This window comes from Panicum virgatum, chromosome 5N (genome assembly GCF_016808335.1).
Source record: "Panicum virgatum strain AP13 chromosome 5N, P.virgatum_v5, whole genome shotgun sequence".
Lineage (NCBI taxonomy): Eukaryota > Viridiplantae > Streptophyta > Magnoliopsida > Poales > Poaceae > Panicum > Panicum virgatum.
In genome coordinates, this window is record NC_053149.1 from 63,008,045 (window position 1) to 63,028,052 (window position 20,008).

General features: G+C 49.2%; 1 protein-coding gene across 1 annotated transcript; it reads left to right on the top strand.

Annotated features, from left to right (window-relative positions):
* Positions 1-1,063: 1,063 nt before the first annotated feature.
* LOC120675048 (caffeoylshikimate esterase-like) lies at positions 1,064-2,593 on the top strand. Its single transcript, XM_039956139.1, has 8 exons — positions 1,064-1,105; positions 1,206-1,238; positions 1,323-1,416; positions 1,506-1,538; positions 1,644-1,790; positions 1,863-1,993; positions 2,138-2,275; positions 2,378-2,593. Exons 1-8 carry the CDS (start codon positions 1,064-1,066, stop codon positions 2,591-2,593), a joined length of 834 nt encoding a protein of 277 aa, XP_039812073.1.
* Positions 2,594-20,008: the final 17,415 nt, after the last annotated feature.

Sequence of the window (20,008 nt, forward strand, 5' to 3'; positions counted from 1 at the left end):
ACCGACAACAAATATGTACAGTATGCATCCGTATTCAAGGTGACCCAAAATTAAATTCAATCCTCAAATTTAGATTTTGCAGGTTAAAATACTAAAATATGCAACTATAATATAGAATAAAGCAACATAAAAATTGATAATTGATATGAACTCCTATGCATAGAAAGCTGCAGATAGTATTCAACAAGAGCAATCGAGAGGCAAATAAATTATCAAATACATCCCTTCTGTCAATGTAAAACTTTTTAAAGATTTAAATAAAAAACTAGCTACCCGCGCTATTAGCGCGGGCCACCTTGCTAATAAATATGACGAATACTGTGTTTCGAAAAAATGAATAAAATATGTTCAATACTTGAATGAAAACGCAGGAGACGTGCATGGTTCTCTGAATTTCTGAATGAGTGCGTTGCATTTCTTTTCTAACCAAATCAGTGGGTGAACTTTTCTTCCCGTTGGAAGTTTGGAACATGATCGTCACGAAGAAAACTGTGAATCAATAGTGCTACCTGCTATCAATAGTCCGAGTGCCCGTGGTTTTCCAATCCGCCGAGGTTTGTTTTGGCCATTTGCAGTTTGCAGTTTTAAACATAAACCAGAGCTTTCGTCAGCAAACAAGTATACAAAAACGTGTGCTCCCACTGGCTTGCTTCAGTTTTAAATAATCTAATAACCAGAGCTTCAGATTAAATCTTCTCATAACAGTGTGCTGCAATCAGTCTTCTCATAACAAGATCGTCACGAAGAAAACTGTGAATCAATAGTGCCACCTGATATCAATAGTCCGCTCGCAGAGACTCTGAGTGCACGTGGTTTTCCAAGCCGCCGAGGTTTGTTTTGGACATTTTCAGTTTTAAACACAAACCAGAGCTTTCATCAGCACACTGGTATACAGAAACGTGTCTTCCCACTGGCTTGCTTCAGATTAAATAATCTGTTAAGCAAAAGGATTTAGAGTTGAGAACCCTCAGGATTCCTTAGTCCTAAAGATTCATTTTGTTGTGCTGGTATACTGATTTCTGTGTTCAAGGGACAGTATATATGCAATGTACAGGCACTCGACATGTCAGAGTTCACAAGCTGTAGAGGCAGCCAATTAGTCATGGTATGTTCAGGAGCAAGAGCAAACCGCCCTAATTAGTTCATGTTAGTTTACATCTTATGATCCAAGTTGAATTGTTGATCCTGACTTCTCATTTCTGCAGGATCATCACAGTGAGGATATTAAGTATGAAGAGGTTGGTTCCTTTTATCTGGTGCACGGACTGTGGTCGGTTTATCATCTGATCACTTGTATTTGCTGAGACCTTCACTTTCTGCAGGAATTTATCGTGAACTCCAGGGGCACCAAGCTGTTCACTTGCAGATGGATACCGCAGAATTTTCAGCCTAAAGCTTTGATCTTCATCTGTCATGGTACTACTACCTTCAACCCGTGTCTGTACAAGCAGTTCCCAGCACAAAAATCAGACACACTACTGCCATTCTTGATTTCTCTTCTGCAGGAATTGCAGCAGAGTGCAGCATATCAATGAGAGGTATCACTATCACCCTCTAGTTTTGTTAATTTGGCAGGAGTTTTTGAACAGGAGGTGTGGATCAAATATAGTAGGAAATAATAAGATGCACAAAAAACCATTCAGATGCCGCAGCTCGGATGGTGCGGGCTGGATATGGCGTTTATGGGATAGATCATGAGGGCCATGGCAGATCATCTGGACGGAGGTGCTACATACCAAATTTCAGCGACATCGTCACAGACTGCTCCGATAGTTTCATGAGTATTTGCGGTATGAATTGAATGGCATTGTTTCACTGAGTAGACGCACATTCTGAACCATGATTATGGTACCTGAATTCAGAGAAGCCAGAGAACAGGGAAAAGAAGAGGTTCCTTTACGGCATCTCTATGGGCGGAAGTGTGGCTCTTCTCCTCCATAAGAAGTCGCCAGACTACTGGGATGGTGCCATCTTGCTTGCTCCTATGTGCAAGGTCTGGGCATAGCAAGATGAATGAAATGCTTGCTTTCAGCTTCCCTCTCAAGCCTGTGGTATTGGACTTGTTATGTGCCTGTCGGAACATTTTCATTTCTGCGTCTAATCTCACAGTTCCTGTTTTCTGAACCAATGATGTCAGGTCTCTGATGACATGAAGCCTCATCCAATAGTCGTCAGCGCTCTGACAATGATTTGTGCTGTCGTGCCTAGTTGGAGGATCATACCCACACCTGACATCATTGACAAAGTCTGCAAAGATCCAGAGATGAGAAAAGAGGTTAAGATACTAAATTAGCACAAAGTAGAAAGCGAGGCAGCGACTACATAATTACAATTGAGTTCGTATTTAGTACCTTTTCTTTTGGATATCTATATACAGGTTCGTTCCAATCCATATATATACAGAGGAAAGCTCCCCTTGAAAACTTGTCATGAACTCCTGATGGTCAGCCTAGATATTGAGAAGAACTTGAATCAGGCAATTCCCTTTTGCTCTCATCCTGGTTGGGGAACTATTCTGCTGTTTGAAAGCATGGTAAAGAATTTCAGTTATTCAGGTGACGATGCCATTCCTGGTCCTGCACGGTGGAGATGACATCGTGACGGATCCCTCCGTCAGCAAGCTGCTGTTCGAGAAAGCATCAAGCAGGGACAAAACCTTCAAGCTCTACCCCGGGATGTGGCATGCGCTAACAGCTGAATTCCCTAATGATGTTGAGCGTGTGTACTCTGACATAATCACTTGGCTAGAGGAAAGGGCAAATAATTGTGCAGCTAGTGTTTCAGAAATGACAAATGAGTAGCGCATCTGGTGTCTAAGAGATGCTAAATATATGGTAACAAATATGTCACGTGGGATTCACTTATTACTTTGTAACAAATAATGCAACGTTTAAGGATGGTGTGCTGTTCAGTATTATTGGATCTCTATCACTAAGGATGGTGTGCTGTTCAGTATTATTGGATCTCTATCACTTTGTAAAAGAAAATCAGACGCTCCAGCATATGTTGCAAAAATTAAGTGTCAATGTTGCAACCATTATTTTTTACATGTTTCGCGTGGATGTTGCATGAAACATAGTGTTCATGTTAAGATGGGAATTTTCTAGTAGTTGAACGACACAGTTTTTTTAACATATTATTTTTTCCATCTTACAGTGATCTTTGATGTTGATATTGCACTAGTTAATTTTCAATGTTTCTGTGGAGTGTCCGTTGAATCGGACGTTCATACGCTAGCAGCGCTGTTTGTAAGAAGGGATTCACTGGTTGCCCCGTGCCCGAGTGGATGGCGAGCTCACTCGCCGTAGGCCTTGTTTGTTTCCACTTTTCTCAGACAAGTTTGGATTATTAGTTACTAGTAAGGTGCTTGTGCTAACCCTACGGGTGCATTTCAGAAGTACAATAAACAACACATTATCCATAGTTCAAAATGGGAAATACATGTTTCACACAAAAAATATGTAATTAGAGTTATATGTTGATATTAAGCGTGCCCGTGCTAACGCCCATCCTATTGGCAACAAATTACAAGTATATTTGTCGCTGCAGAGAATGGGCGACTACTAAACTACTCGATTGCTCGTTTGTTATGCGCTTGATTGGATATGGTCTAGCACGCAAAGACTCGAGGATTTAGACTGGTTCGGGCCGGAAATACCCTACGTCCAGTATGGGGGTGGTGTTCTCGCTCTATTGCTCTCGAGCCCAGGTGCTCAAAGTTCAGAGGGGAGTTTACAAGCCTTTCAAGCAGTGTGCTTTCTTGGAGTCAAACCTCTAGGAGTCCAACCCTTTCCTACGTGGGGGCTTCCCCTTTTATAGTTCAAGGTGGGGCCCCCTATTTACATACATCTATCGTGGTGTCTTGGTCACGCCCGGGGGTCATTCGTCTTCGTCAGTCGTCGGGGCCCACTTGGTCGGTCGGGAGTGGAGAGGCTTGAGCCTGGTTGGTTTTCTTGGGCAACGGGTTGTCTAGGTGTTGTCCCGTCCACGGTCAGTCGGGGTGGCCTTGCCACTCGGCCGGTCGCTCGGAGGTCGTCTCCCATCCTATCTGCCCGTACCTGCTCCTCCGTCCGTAGCGCTACCGCGCGTCCTTCCGGCATGGCTTCTGTCTGAAGGATGGCACGCCCGCTGAGGGGTGCCCTGCCACGGTCAGGCGGTGCTGTCCGGTCACACCTGCTGGCGTAATGGAGTGGTGCGCAGGGTAAGCTATTATTACAGCGTGGGACGCAGTGCTCGTTGACACTCTCTCCCGTTGCGTCATGCGGCCTGCACGGCCTGCACTTTGCCCCTGTCAGGGGGTCCTGTGGATCACGTACGCACGGTGTGAGGAGAGGAGTGGGCGTTGTGGGAACCTGTACGGGACCAGGCTTGACCGGCACGCCTGTTGTACGGGGCGTCAGTCTTGGAGCGCACGGCCCGGGTTGCTCAGTACGGCGCTGACCCGGGGGCGCTAGGTCGGGAGGCCTCCACGTGTCCCCGGAGGGTCGGCTTTCGGCTGTGTTGGGTGCTGAGGAAAGGCAGTCGCCCGAACCGATTGGTGGGCTGTGCTGCGGTGAGCCCAGCGGGCTGTTGGGCTGATACTGTCTGAGGCGGGCCCGTTGGGGACCCTGGGTTTACACCCCCATAAGAGGCCCCCGAGTGGCTTTGCGATTTTTTGTAGTCGTGAAGCCACTGGACTCGGCTTGATGGTTCCCGGTCGGGGCGTCCCATCCGCCTGTTCGCGTGCTTAGCTTTTGGCGGGTGGCAGAGCTGGCGTGACGGAGGCGTGCCGGTCTTGATGGCCGGCTGGAGGGCTGGCACCACGGAATCTCGAGGCCTGTTGGCGTGTCCCATCACGGCGCTGAGGGTGCATCGGCTTCTCCTCCGCTGGGAGTTGCCTCTTATTTGTGGGGTGTATGGTGGTGGAACCCCGAGTGGCGCAACGGTTGCTCGGCGTGCTAGGCCCGGTCCTCTAGAATTGAAGAGGGGTGTGCGGTTTGATGAGGACTTTTGGTGCACCATGTTTGACCGGTCCGTTGGGTGTCGCGTCCGTTCGTGCCCACATTCGCCTATAAATAGGGGTGTTGTGGACAATTGGTTCCACACAAGAAACAGATCATGGAGATCTTTCTGGTAGTTCTCTTCGTCACACCCCATGCCCGTCCTCCAGACGAGGGCGGGCACATCCTATGTCTCTGGTGCTAGAAGAATGCTTGCGAGTGGCGGAGGATCTTCCTTAGGTGGGGGCACGATATCGTGCTCCTTCCGCTAACCGCCGGCCAGCGCCGAGGAGTTCGAAGGCGGCTTGCCTGCCTGTTCCCTTTCCAACAGGTGTGGGGGATGGCCAACCTTTGTTTGTGGCCTCTTTGGTCTCTCCTTAGCACCGGCCTGGTGACCCGATGGCCGCGGACCCGACCAGCCATGGGGGTCGCCCCTGCCCGTCTCACTTGCTGGTGCCGCTCCCCCGATATTTCGGGTGGGTGCACCACGCTATACTGACACGATGTCGTGGACCTGCTGCCTCACTTTCCAGTTCCATCTAGAAGGCGGCGTGGTTTGGCACTGCACTTAGTAGCAGCGGGGGACGGTCGGGGCTCTCCGTTCTGCTGGCAGAGTGGTCTTGTGTCCTGACGGGTTCCCACATCTCCGGCCGGAGGCGGGCGATTTTCCGGGTGGTGAAGGGAAGGTGAACGACTTAGGCAAGATGACCATGGGTCACCTTCCCCGCCCTGAGGAAGACAATAGGAAGCAACATCATCGGGTTGTTCGGGCCTGCGTCAGCTTCGAAGACTCTTGACGACGGCATCGCCTGCTTCCTCCACCGCCGGGGATCTCTCAGCGCGGTTGATGCTAGGAGAAGGCTTGCGAGGATGCTAGAAGAAGTCTTGCGACATTCTTTGGACATGTCCTCTGCCTTCACATGTAGCAGCCGCTGCTTTAGTCCTCTGTTGTTGCTCCCTTGTGGGAGTAAATGGATTTGATCCATTGTACCAACTGCTCTCCTGAGTCGGAGGCAGCTAGCTTTTGTCTGTTGTAATGGCTCTTGGCCGATTGTCTTGAGAAGAACATGAATAAAATTGCTCGGAGGCATTTTCATTCCGCATGATTTATTGCGATGTTTTTTGTTCTTTTACCTCAATGATTGATGTACTCTACTATGAGTGACGTCTGCCCTTACCACGAGTGACAAGGTCGACGGAGTCCGCTGGAGGTGTCAATCGGATGCGGTGCTTGCATCGGTTGTCGACTGTTTCTCACACAATCGCCTCGTCTTGGCTTTTGACAGTGTGAACCCGCTGGGTCAGTCAGTGTTCGAGAGGAGGTCGGGAGTGGACTGGGCCTTGGCAAGATGCAACGGGTCGACTGGGCTGCTGGGCTTGGCCCGTTCTTCTAACCGGTTGGGCCACGGGCCGGCCACGCGCGCCGCTGCGCCGCTTCGGGCTTCGTGCCGGCTTGTGGGACCCAACAGGCTAGACCTCCCAGGCTTTTAAGGTGCAGAGGGAGAGGGTTTCTTTCCTCCCTGCTCGGCCCTCACCTTCTTTTTCGCCGCCTCCAGCATCCACTCTGTCCCTCATCCTTGTCCTTTGCCGTTTTCATCATCGCCTCTTCTCCGGCGTCCGTCGCGTCAGAGCCAAGAGGCGGCGATGTCGTTGTGGAGGCTGTCCACGCTGACCGAGGCCCAGCTCGAGAATCTGGCCGTGGAGGGGTCGATTCCCCCGAAGGGGGTATCGCACTGGAGGGCACCGCTGTCGGGGGATGTCGTCCCACACCCACGTCCTGATGAGGTGGTTACCTTCTGCATCTTCTACGCGCGGGGTCTCGGGCATCCTGGCCACCCCTTCCTGCTAGGCTTGCTGGAAGAGTGGAAGATTGGATTGCACTGCCTCAACCCCACTGGGATGCTGCACATTGTCAGCTTTGTAACAGTGTGCGAGGCATTCCTCGGGATAGATCCGCACGTGGGTCTGTTCCGGGAGATGTTCGTCGGTCGCCCGGTCACACTGAAGCGAGAAGCCGGCGCTTCGCATTCGGACACGGTGATCATGCTCGTCGGTGGCTTCGGCCTGTAGCAGAAGCCTGGGAAAGCCTCGTACCCCCGGTACACTCCCGTGGACAACAACCGGGGGTGGCATGACGAATGGTTCTACATTCGGAATCTGGCCGGTAGGGAGGAGGCATTCCCGGTGTTCACCAGGAACGCCTTGGAGAAGCAGGACAGCTGGACCTGGGGGGCCTCCAAAAGGAGGAAGAATCGCGTGGAGGCGATCGAGGAGGTGCTGAAGGGCCTTGTGGTGCATGGCCTGGACGGTGCTCGTGTCTTCGCCACCATCTTCCTTCGCAAGGTGCGTGTCCTTTCTGCGTTCCTGGGGAAGATGTGGGACTAAGAGCACGGCGAGTCGCAGGAAGAGCTCCGAGGTTCTAGCGGCTCAGGGCTTTGGAGGTGGCTCGATGGCCTGATAACGGGGGAGACCCGTCGCACCATCATCGGGCTGTCTCCATTTTGGCCAGGGTCGCCCCCCAACCTGGTAAGCGCTCGATCTGTTTTCCACCTCCTGTCTTCCGCAATTTTTTGTTTCTGCCTGTTTCATACCTGGTCATGGCTGCAGGGTCTTGGCAAGCCCAAGCCCGTTCCCCACCGCAACAAGGGGCCGAAAGGGGCCGCTCGTCAAGCTGAGCAGCAGAGGAAGGCTGCGGAAAAGAAGTGGAAGAAGGCGCTCCGCGCTCGGGAGTTTGACGACCGCCAGAGAGAGGTCGCGAAGCTCATCCGCGAGGGGATGGACCCCGTGGAGGCGCAGGATTTGGTGGACGCCCGCCCCTTGGAGCACCCAGAGTCCTGGTCCAAGGAAGAGGAGGCGGCGGCGTCGGGATCGCTTTTGGATGGGGGCTCTGGCTCCGCGGCTTCCCTATGCGAGACGAGCGGGTCCAGGGTCCTCAAGCAAGCTCGTGACGATGCAGCGCCCGAGTCGGTGAAGCGGCTCCGGGGCAAAAGTTCAGGTGCACCGAAGTCCGTAGGTGGTAGTCTTCGGGATGATGACTGCACCCTCTCCTTGGGCCGCAGGGGAGATGGTGGGCCGCCATCGCCTGACATGGTGGTCACCGCAACGCGCTCGCCCACGGTATCGGTGGCCAAGGCTACCCCGGCAAGGGCCGCGGCGAGGACGTAAGTGTTATGTTTGCCTTGGTACTTGGAAAGGCAGTTTTTAGTGATGCGCCTTTTCATCCTTGTGACGCAGGGTTTCGTCCGGGTTTCATCCAATGGCTGGACCGGTGGAATGGTCCGCGCACCCCTCGCTGGCAGGCCTGCTTGCTAATCTCCGAGAAGGGGCGCGGCCCTGGTGACGCTTGTGTCGCGGGAGGTAACGCTAGCTATACCAGGCCCTGTCTTTTTGTCGGTCGGCGCGGCGACAATGTTTGTGCCGTTTTTCGCGAACCGCGCGGACGTCCCCATCGGAGGTCCTCTCTCCTCGTCGTCTGTGGAAGAACTCACCATGCCGCCAGGGCCACCGGTGATGGAGGGCTCGCTGGTCTCTTTTTGTCCACCCAACGGGCCACTGGGATGGTCATCGCGCGACGATGCTGGCAAGATGCGGTTCGTCCTGGATGACTCGTGGGAGGACAAGCTCTGGCGACATATGGGGTGGTAGGGCCTTGAGGCTCAGGAGATGCTTACTTCTACCGAGGACCGCATCGCCCTGCTGCTGGGAGAGGTCCAACGAGCCAAGAACTCATTACCTCTGGTCTGCCACCCGCCGTCTGTTGGCATTTCTTAGCGTTATCACTAGGAGTAGTTAGGTCCTAGCAACGGTGCCTCGAAGATGCCGTGTGGTATGTCTTAACGTTTACAGAAGGATCCGCAAGCGCACAGATATACCGTTGTAGCATTTCACCCGGAAGTATTCAGTGTATCGTTATTTATATTTTCCCAAGGGATGGCTAGGTTGTGTAAAGTGTATTTACTTAGTTACATAACCATGACACGTATGAGCAAGATGAAGACCAGTATGAGCAAGATGAAGACCACTAACTATACAGGGGTAAGTGATAAATGATAAGGATAATCATGGGTAATGTGACACACACAGAATAGCCAACTCTCATGAATAAAGAATAAACAAACAATCCTAAGGTTAGTGGGAGCATAGGCAAAGATTCCTGTTATACTAATTATGTTAGCAGATAAGTTACGTTAGCTGCGTTGTTTAGAGCTGCAGCTGCCGGGAAATTAGGGACATCGGGGAGAATGACCCGCACTGGAGAACATCCAGTCATGTTTCATCTTTGCATGAACTCCTACACCGTACCCGAACGTCGGGGGGTACGCTAACCGAGAAGCAGCTTCCCAGCGGACCGACAAGGCTGTCACCATCTGTGGTCTACCCCAGTCACACTATGGAGCACCATCATATCCGAAGGATCCCGCATACCCGAGCACCATGCCCGCATATGAGCTCACTACCCTAGCACCCCCGGATCCCCCACCCTTCAGATGGACAGGTAAGATGCTAAGGCAAGCCCGAAAGCACAACGAACAGATATCTTTACCCAGATCATCTGATCTAAGCATGTGTAAGGATCACCGGGGTGTCCGACCCTAGAGGGGGAGGGGGTGAATAGGGTCGCTAATCGCTTTTCTATCCTAGGGCTCAATCTAATTGCATAAGATAAACCTAACACGTCCTACACAAGCTAGTTATGACTAAGGTTTATCTATGCTACCCTCTACTTACCCCAAAAGACTTGCAACCTATAGCCAATCCTAATCAAACTAACTAGGAAAGTAAAGGTAAGCAAGAAAGAGTAAATGCGGAAACGTAATGCGGTAAGTAAAGCGGTAAGGGAGAGGATATGCAAACTCCCGAGTAGACACGGTCATGTAACGTGGTTCGGCACAAACGCCTACGTCCACGGGACACCGAGGCTCTTCCGATCACCGTCTTGCACTACGCCACCAAGGCGATGCCGGCAAGCAAAGGCAAGTGCGCACAAGACACCGAGTCTAGTGCACCGCCACCGTCTCTCTCGGTCACCCGGCCGAAATCCACTACGGAGCTTCTCCACCAAGGAGGGGGCCTCCTCTTCCCCCGCACAAAGTGTCGTTGCCACTCCACACCAAGACGGAGGGTCACACGACGGATCACAAGTTGCTTGCCGCAGCAAGACTTCTCTCAAGGGAGCTCTCGCAAGAACTAATCCCTAAACAAGCACTAAGCACTCTCACAAGTGTGCTTAAGCCTATATGATGTACAATGAAGCTCTATGGTGGTTGGAGATGTTCTTGGGTGTGTTTGGGATGTTCAGCAACTCCAGCACACTTCAAATGGACGGGGTGAGGCATATATATAGGCTACCAAGTCTTGTAGCCGTTGCTCCAACGGTTAGCTGAAAATCTGCGTATCACCGGAAGAACCGATGCCTCTTGGTGGGGTAGCGTCGGTTCATCCGGTCACTCACAACATGAAGTAGCCGTTGAAGTCCTGATAGCTGACGCAGAGACCACCGGTTGAACCGATGCAATGCACCGATGCCTCACCGGTTCAACCGGTGCTGAAAGAATCTTCTCCTGGATGCTGACGTCATTACACCGGTGGTATGCACCGATGCACCGTCGGTTGAACCGGTGCTGAAGAAACTTCTTCTGGGCACTTGACATCGTCTCTGGTACAAAGGACGGCCATTGCACCGATGCCCTATTTTGGACCGTCGGTTCAACCGGTGCCTATAGGCTGACTTGGCTTCGATTCCCTTCTGCACCAAAGTATCAAGGCGTCGGTTCTTCCGACTACCATCGGATGGTCCGATGCCCTGGCGTCGGTTCTTCCGGTGCTCCTGAATCGAAGAGCTTTCAGGGCGCTGCCCTGAGACCCACGAGGGGCGGCTCCCCCTCGACCCCCGTAGGGGCAGTCCATCGGGCCTTGCTACGCCTATCTTCTCTTTCTCTTTGTCATTACTTGAACCTAAAAGCCTGAGAATGATCATCTTAACAATCATATTAGTCCAAGTGTTGTGTTGTCATTCGATCACCAAAATCACTCGAAATGGCATCAATGGTGCCATGTTCGTTACAGCATGCAACTAGTATAACTTGATAAAGCACAGCTCAAGGCTAAACAAGCTACGAACATAGCAAGATAACCAAGAATGAACTCTAAATGATTAATATAAAGAAACTCAGAATACAAAGCCATACCAGAGGCCGAGGATTGCTCGCCAACCCTGAGGACGACTGGATTCGCTAAGAGATGAAGTACTAGCCTAGCTCCACTACCCTAAGGAGTACTCACAAGAGAGTGTAGAGAGAGGCTTCCAAGTGGTGTGTGTTGAGAGAGTAGTGGGAGGCCCCTTATATAGTGCTTGAGGTCGGTTCCCGCCAAATTTATACGTGGAAACATGGCCAACCGCCTTCAGGAGGATAAGATCGAGCTTCCCGCCAAAACTCAGCCCGTTTGGCTGCTAGGTGGGGTCGGCCGCCCCCCCTTTTGCGCCAAACTCCACCGACCTTTGCTGGTTCACTGCTCTGTGGGTCCTGATGCTAGATGGTCGGTGCCGGGGCTTGGTTAGTCGGTTTGCTCTGATTTGTGGGCCTCCTTTTCTCATGTTACGTAGGACACGATCGTCTGTGACTTCTGTCTGTATATTCGTCGTGTTTTTGTCTTATTCCGGACTTGTGCTCCTGAAATCATAAATTCTCGAAAACAACTATAGATCTAGGTTAGTGATACAAATGTGCGAGTAAGAGGTATAGTTTTCCTTCTTTATTGAGTATAGTTGACGGTCATATTTTGCACTTAACGACCGTCAACAACACCCTCAAGCTAGCCTTTTGCTCGTCCCTAAGCAAAACAAGGCACTCGTTGTTGATCAGAAGTTGCTACTATGTTGAATTTCCAACTCATACTTAGACACAACCAAATGCTTCTTACCTTGATTTTGAATAACTTGGCCTTATGTTCTTACCTCTTACCTTACTCCTGTGGTGCTTATAGCTTCACCTCATCTTTGGCGGTTGAGAGTCAGAACGGTATCATAGAGTGCTCATATTTCTTTCTCTTTAGCTCAACCGTCAATCCGGTGGTTTTGTAAAGTTTTTCAAAAGAAATTTATAAAGTTCCTCGGATGATCTCTCGGATCGCTTAATGTGTATAATTCCTTACCAAGGCTTTTTATTATGCCTTTCTTCCTCAACCTATCTCTAATGACTTTATTTTTGTGGAGCTGAAGGTATGGAGGATTTGAAGGTATACTTGCTTCTCATATTTTGCTAAGTCAAAGACCGGATCCAAAGGAGAAACAAGTTATAAACCTTGATCAAGATGTGCAAGTGTGTGGATTGTGGCAGTCCCGCCTAAATTAATCCGGCTCAAGTGCGCTAACCATCACCGAAACGGCAACCAGGGTTTACACGCACTTAAAACGGAGTAATCCGGTAGTGGTGTCGTGTAAAATCCCGATTAAACCACTTGAAACAGGATTGACAAAGCAGTTTAGAGAATACAATATTCCGCAAATTTTACAGCACAGAGTATGAAACTGAATTATTATTACAAACCAAGTTTGAATTTATAAATGTACAACATAGTTCAAGTTTGACGGAAAACAAACAATAGTCTAGCGACGAAACCATACGTCATGATGAAGCCCGTACATGACGTCAACCAGATCCTCAGATGTAGCACCTGAAAAACAAAGCCACAAGCAAGGCTGAGTATACTAATACTCAGCAAGGCTTACCTGACTAAAGGTATACTTAGCCCTTAATCTAGACATGCAAGGCTTTTGGCTTGAAAGGTTTGATTTGCCGAAAAGCAGTAAAGATTAGATCCTTAATTTCAGGTTTTAGCTTCCAAATTCTAGTTCAATTAACCATTCTAGGTGCGCATCTATTCAATAGCATACATGGCGGGAAACAATTATCTTTCATTATCCAACCAGCCATATTCATCGTCATCATCTTCCACTTCTTACTCTATGTGATAAAAGGGTTAAGCAGTCTCATTGTCTGTGAGCGGCGGAACGATTCGAATCGATTTTGTTAACTTGGCCAGGCAGACCTAAACACATGTCACGTGGTTACTCCCAGAGTCACACGTGCAACTTTTCCCTTCAATTCCCGCTTCATGGAACAGGCCCACCGCCCTCGACTACAGAGCCCGGCTCTACACCCGTCATCCCAGATGAGACCAAAGTCAAGACAGTGGGGAGGTATGTTCCGGCCTCAGTTCAATCTAGTACTTAAGCTTACCGATTACTATATTCTCGGCATGTGTCTAGTACGTTCAAATGCATAACCACCACTACCACACACTGCGGCCTTAGCATTTTCTTCACTAAACAGACGGGGTCTCATCCAGAAACATAGTACCCTGACCCGCCCGTAAACCTTATATTCTGCAGTTTGTAGTAAAGAACCTATCATCTTGCGAGCGGCAGGAAACCACTCGACTTTTACCGGTCCTAATTAGCAGGGCATCTACTCGCACTTAACTTCTAGTAATCAGTACCTGGGTACCTAGGATCATGCATCTAAGGTTCCAGTCAACTCCTGTAAACGTAAATGCACAGATACATAATAGGAACATAATTTAAATAGCATTTAAAATACTGGGATTGATGCACCGGGGCTTGCATGGGATTAACACTAGGTCCGTGTTAGTTAGAGAATAATTGCTCGGCGAGCATCTTCCTTCGGTCGTGCACATCGGGATCCATCCGTCCATCTTCTAAACATGTCCACCATTCACCGTCTTCTGGCTCGGCTTCAATCGTCACATCCTTCACGTGGTTCATCTATCGTGCCTAAATGAAATGCAACAATGCATATGTATGAATGCAAAGTTCCGAGTTGTTTAGCGATTTAGGTGTTATTATTTTTCCTTCACGATAAAGTTGTAGTCCAACATAAAGTGAGTTGGTATAGGAAACTTGTCAATTAATATTTCCTGGGCAGTCATTTATAGAGTAGTAATTTTATCTATACTAATTCTCTAGGCTGGGTGTGTTGCTTTTCTTTTATATTAGTACATAAAAAGCATTTGTACCCAAAAATAATTCTCTAGGCTAGGGAATGTAAGTGCTGGTAATGATCTTTTAACTAAAGATTGTATTCCTTAATATGAGCTTTCTATAAAATTTTCAGAACTAAAAGAGCTATATAACAGGCATGAAAAATAAGATACTAATCCATTGCATGGATTAAGATGAATTTCCACAGGCTAAACTACTGATTTACCGAGGCTAAAATTCTTCTAGCATGTTTCTAACCTCAAGTGGAAACTCCAACAAAAATATGAGATTTTTTTCTAGGCATAAAAATCTATTTTTCATGATTTATTATATTTCTCCCTACCATAAATTGGCGAGGTCAGTTAGTCCTGCCTAAAAAAAAATTCTCTAATTTTTTTCTATGGCATCTATAACACAAATTAGGGTCGCTGTAAAAATTTCAGTCCAAAATACATAGTGTAGAATCTGTATTAAATAAATCACTTTATCCTAGAAATAAATCAAGATTTAATTAAACCTATAGTTAAACATGTCTAATGATCATGAAATTTTTACACTAACACTATAATCATAGGTACAATCTACCATAAAAATTTACTGGCATGACATGGCTCCAAACATTAGTTATTAAAAAGATATGAACAACTAGCATTTATGCACTATTAAACATAAATCTATTTTTGCAGCAAAAAATTCCAACTAAACCTTGTCATGTTATGGGTCTAGATTGTAGATATTTTGATATGAATTCCAAAAAGTATTTATTTGCTATTTTAGGATTTTTCTATGATTTTTAATTGAATTTGCAAACTCACTATAAAAATTTAAATACAAAACTGGATATTACAACAGGGTCCCTGGATTCGCAGAAAACCCCCTAGAAGATTTGGGGCTTTGCAATCCAGCCCCTGGCCGGACTAAAACAGGGGACGACGCGCAGGGAGGGCGGCGCCGGCCGTTTCCGGCGGCGAGGGGTCCGGGGTCGAGGAGGTAGAAGGGACCTAGAGCTACCTCTGGGTGGTTTTGGCGCGGCTCGGGGTGGCCTGTGGTGGTGGGTCGACTGGCGTAGGCGGCCGACGGCGGCGGTTCATGACGGAGGCGGCGCTCCGACGGCCGATTCGGGGCGGGCTCGAGCCTGGGAGGACCAGTGTGGACCGGTGAAGCTCGCTGGGGGTTTGGGTTTGGCGGAGGAAGGCCGGAGCTAGGGGCTCCACGGCGAGTCAGTGGCGGCGGGGGCTTTGTGCCGCGGCGGCGGCTCATTGGCGGCGGGGGCTTTGTGCCGCGGCGGCGGCTCATTGGCGGCGCAGAGGTGGGGCGGCCGGGTTTGGGAGGTTCGCTGGGAGGCGGTGGTCATGCTGGGGTACTTGATTTTGGGAAGGAGAGGGTGGTGGCGAGGGGCGCTGTGGTGGCCGTGGGCGGTGGCGGCCATGGCTCACGGCGGAGCTCGGGCACGCAGAGGCGAGCCCGATTCGGCTCGAAGATTGGAAGGGAGTGGAGAGGGAGGTCAGGAACATCTACTGCGCGAGCTCAAGGGGGAGGAGAAGGCCGAGGGCGTAGGTGAGATGAAGAAGAGGCGCATGGCACGACTCGGCGCGTCGACCGTTCTCGTCGTGCGTGCAGGGAGGCGGCGCCGCGTGGCGAGGTCGAGAAGCGTCGGGGAGGAACCGGGGGCATGGCACGTGGCCGACCAGTGGACGGGACGCCGTCCCCGATGTTCGCCGGCAGCGAACGGCGTCGTCACGGCAAGAAACAGGGAGGAGAGAGGAGAGATGGTGGTGAGGGCAAAACCGTAATTAGATCGAAGTTCAAAATTCATTTTGTCAACTCAATTTTTCTCTTTCTACATGGCCTCAAATGAAAAACTTTTGAATACCAAACTTGCTCAAAATTTCGAGATCTACAACTTTTGTTTTAGGCAAAAGTTTATTTGAGGCTTGGTTCGAAAGATCAAATTTTTCTCCCATTTTTGTGTGGCAACTCGAAAAACTTTGAACACAAAAATTGTTCGTCTTTTGAAATCCTACAACTTTGGTTTTGGGTTAAAGTCCATATGAGCAATGGTTTAAAATTTATTTTTAAAACCTGTTCGTTACAATTTGAAAGATAATTTAAACTTTTCGAAACTGTAATTTGAAGAACTCGTCATTTCCTGTACAAAATTTTACTTTCTCACTTTGACTTCAACTAGACTTTGGTTTATCGTGACATTAGTGACATGCCAACTCAATTTCTTATGCATGATGACAGGTTTAAATTCTCCTGCTTAACATTTTAAAAACCTGGGTCGTCACATGGATATTTTTGGTGGATGGTGTATGAACTCCTTTCTATGCACCATCTATCTATTTTTTTCTTTCTTTTTGGATAAGGGGCAATCTTTTTTTGACATGCCTAAGCATGTGGTATGAAGCGTCCCCTCATAGGAGAAGACTTAAATATAATACAAACATCAGTCGCTGGAGGCTGATGACACATTTATTACATCAGATGGTTCATTACCGTACAACCCTACGCGGTAATGGGCAGAGAAGCGCCACTATCGCGAGGATTACAACCCACACCCACACAATGATATTAATTATAAAAAGGGGGTCATCAGAGTCTTGCGCCATGCGGTATCTCCTGCGGGTGACCCTAATCCACAGGCAAGGCTGGGTGCAGGACGGTACCCCTACTCAGCGTCGTCAGGAACGAAGTCTGGATCTTCCTCTGTAAAAATAAATGATGGGGTGAGTACAAACGTACTCAGCAAGTCCAACCACACCCACAGAGGGGGTATAAACAGAATATAATGCACAGGATGAATCAAGGATAAGACTAGGGTTTAATTTGCGGAAAGCAATATTTTATGCAGGGGTTCATTTGAAAGAAAGCATTTCCAAAACCAGTTTCCTTGTACCGAGTAACACGAAGGGTTGATCCACACAGGATCCAAGTTTTAAGCTGCTACCAGACTCCTCATCCGCCGTAGCACACGGCACAACTGCCGGACACTTTTCCAAAATAACTCACGCCAACCCATCCCAAAATAAACACTAGTTATGTGACCACACCGTAACTCACCCAGTACCGTGGGCACGGCTATTCGAATAGATTTCAACTCTGCAGAGGTGTGCAACTTTACCCACAAGTGGGGTACCACAGCTCGAACACCGTAGTGTCAGTGTAGATCCCAACAAAGCCATTACCCACCTTAGCTAGACCTGACTAGCCATCACGGGATGCACCAAAGGGTCATTGACCTATCACAGAGGTTTTAACCGGGGCATAAGTCACACAGAGCTAATCCCTTCTCCTTGATCACCCGTTGCTCTCAGGTCTCCTGATGGCTATCATACTAACTAGTGGGGTTTATGCTAAGCCGTTGCCCATTCAACGGTCGAGTGGATTGCACGATAGTGGAGTTAGGTGAGATGACACACCAACTCGGTCCTTACTTGTGACAAGATGGATATCTCCCTTCCTTACCCTGTCACACAGGCACGAGCACACCAAACGACAAATCACACAGAAATGCCATCCATCCCGTCTAGACTCATCTTTCGAAATTCCACTTTTATCCCTTCCCACACATGCACACATTTTCTTTATAAAACAAGTTGTATTGTGTGTAAGATACTAAGCGTTCTAGCGGCGATTAACGTCTAAACAAAACACATTCAGACATTAATCTAGGTGGTCAAGGAATGGTTATAACAAATCAAGGGGTGGCTATCCAACCGTGTTTTCTGTAGGCAAAACATATGCAATTTTGTAAAACAGGCAAATAGGTTGTGTTTATAAAAACTAGAACAAAAGCATGCATCAAAGGATGTGATTGAACTTGCCATCTTCAAAGCTATCCGGGAGGTCCTGGTCGAAGTACTATTCTTCGGGCTCAGGGTCGCGGAACTGGTCCTCGTTCGCTTGCTCGTAGTACTGCTCGTTGACGGGTTCTCCCCCGTTCACACCGTGATCTACGACGCATACAAACAAACACACAATCAAGAAAAAGAAATAAAGGTTTTATCGTTGAGCTCGAATCAGAGAAATTTAAGATATGGAGATAGAAACAATATTTTTAGGAGATTTTCAAATGGCATGGCCGAAATTATTTTAGAAATAGCATGGTACAGTTAGGGAGTGATTGGAGGATTTTTGGCGCATGAAATGATAAGTCAAAAAGGTATTTAAGGGTTAAACCGGGGTTCAAGGAGAGGTGAAAATAGGATGAATGGATAGTATATGATTTTAGAAGAATTTAGGAAAAAGAATTATCAACAACGGAGTTTAGACGGAGAAGTTATGGTTGTGTAGGGATTGACAGCTAATAAAATTCAGAAAATGAGTTGACATAAATGTGTGGAAGTTTCACGAGCTTTTGGATTTTCATGATCGATCTGGATGGGTTTTGGGCCTTTTGATTAGTACGTGGGCTGATGATTCTTGGTTGGGTTGGTCGAAGAAATAACAACAAAGAAGGGAGGGAGAGAGACACGGACAGAGGGACGGAGCAGGGGTTCGTGCTCCTCCACTCGTCCGCCATGGGAGACGCCGAAGCTCTCTGGAGCTTCGTCGTACGGCGATTTCGGCCACCAGTCCCAAATCCAAGGGCATGGGAAGAAAGAGGAGGGAAAGGGGATTCCGTTCAGGTGGCTCCGGTCATAGGAGTAGGGGTCGAAGGTGGCCCGCCCCGAGCAGCTACGGCCGCGGCAATGGGAGCTCGTGGGGAGCTCGCTGGTGGCATGGAGAGGGAAAGGCGCGGCTTGGGGCAGGTTGAGGAGGGTTTGGGAGTGCTCACCGTCGGAGCAATCGAGCTGTGATGGCCTTGTGGAGGAGATCGACGACATGGCCTTGTGGAGGAGATCGACGACGGCGTTCGTGGCTCTGTTCGTGGAGCAGGGAGAGGGACTGAGAGGGACAGAGAGCTGGCGGCGTGGTGCAGCTCGGGGAGCTCGGTGGGGGCGAGGAGAGCAGACTGGGGCGCCTTTTATAGGCGAGGCGATGGAGGAGGGGGGCATGGTGACCGGCCGGCCGGCGAGCTTCCCGGCAGCCATTAATGGTGTTTGGCCTCGTCGGGGTGTCGCGGAGCGGCGGCGCGATTTGCGGCGGCGTACAGGACGACGAGACGGCTCAGGCAGCGGCGAGCGGCGCGCCGGGCATCCCGCGGAGCTTGGAACGCGTGGGCACGGGGGGTGCTGCAGCGCGTGGCACAGGGAGTCCTTGTCCGTGCGTGAGCAGGCAGCAGGGAAGAGAAGGAAGGAGAAGGAAAGAGAAAAGAAAAAGGAGAAGGAGAAAAAGGAAAAAGGGAGAAAAGAAAAAAGGAAAAAGGAAAAAAGGAAATAGGAGAAAAAGAAGAGGAGGCGCCGGCGGGATTCGCGGCGACAGTCGCGAGCCGGGCGTGGCGTCGACGAGAAGCGATGCGCACGAGAAATGAGGAGACAGGCAAAGTTTTAAATGATGATTGATTTCGGTGTCGGGACGGAGATTAGATTTTTGGTGTCCGGGCGATGAATTGCCGGAAAAGATTCGAGCTCAGCGATGAAAATATTTTGAAAAATATTTTTAGCGAGTAATTTATTTTGGTGAATTTTTCGGGATGTTACAAACCTACCCCACTTAAAATGAATCTCGTCCTCGAGATTCGGCTGGTTCCTAAAGAGATGTGGAAATTACTTTCTTCAGAGCATCTTCACGTTCCCATGTCGCTTCTTCTACTCCATGTCTGCTCCACTGGACTCTGCCACGTGTTCTATCACTTCTACTGGCACGTGTTCTGCCTCGGGTACCCTCAAACACCTCCTTAATTGCGAGACATGAAACACTGGGTGTATATCCGACATTTCTTCTGGTAGCTCCAAACGGTAGGCTACGGCTCCGACTTTCTTCAGAACTCGGTATGGTCCAATGTACCGAGGGGCCAACTTTCCTTATACTTGAAATCTTCGAGTTCCCCGAATAGGTGAAACTTTAAGGTAGACGAACTCTCCCGGGTTGAAGCTTATTTCTCGTCTCTTCTTGTCTCCGTAGCTTTTCTGTCGAGATTGGG

Excerpts from the sequence above, each read along its gene's own strand:
- LOC120675048 (XM_039956139.1), top strand. The coding sequence starts at position 1,064 with ATGTCAGAGTTCACAAGCTGTAGAGGCAGCCAATTAGTCATG. Across the intron at positions 1,539-1,643 it reads GTGCAGCATATCAATGAGAG|ATGCCGCAGCTCGGATGGTG; the intron begins GTATCACTATCA and ends AAAACCATTCAG. Across the intron at positions 2,276-2,377 it reads ATCCAGAGATGAGAAAAGAG|GTTCGTTCCAATCCATATAT; the intron begins GTTAAGATACTA and ends ATCTATATACAG.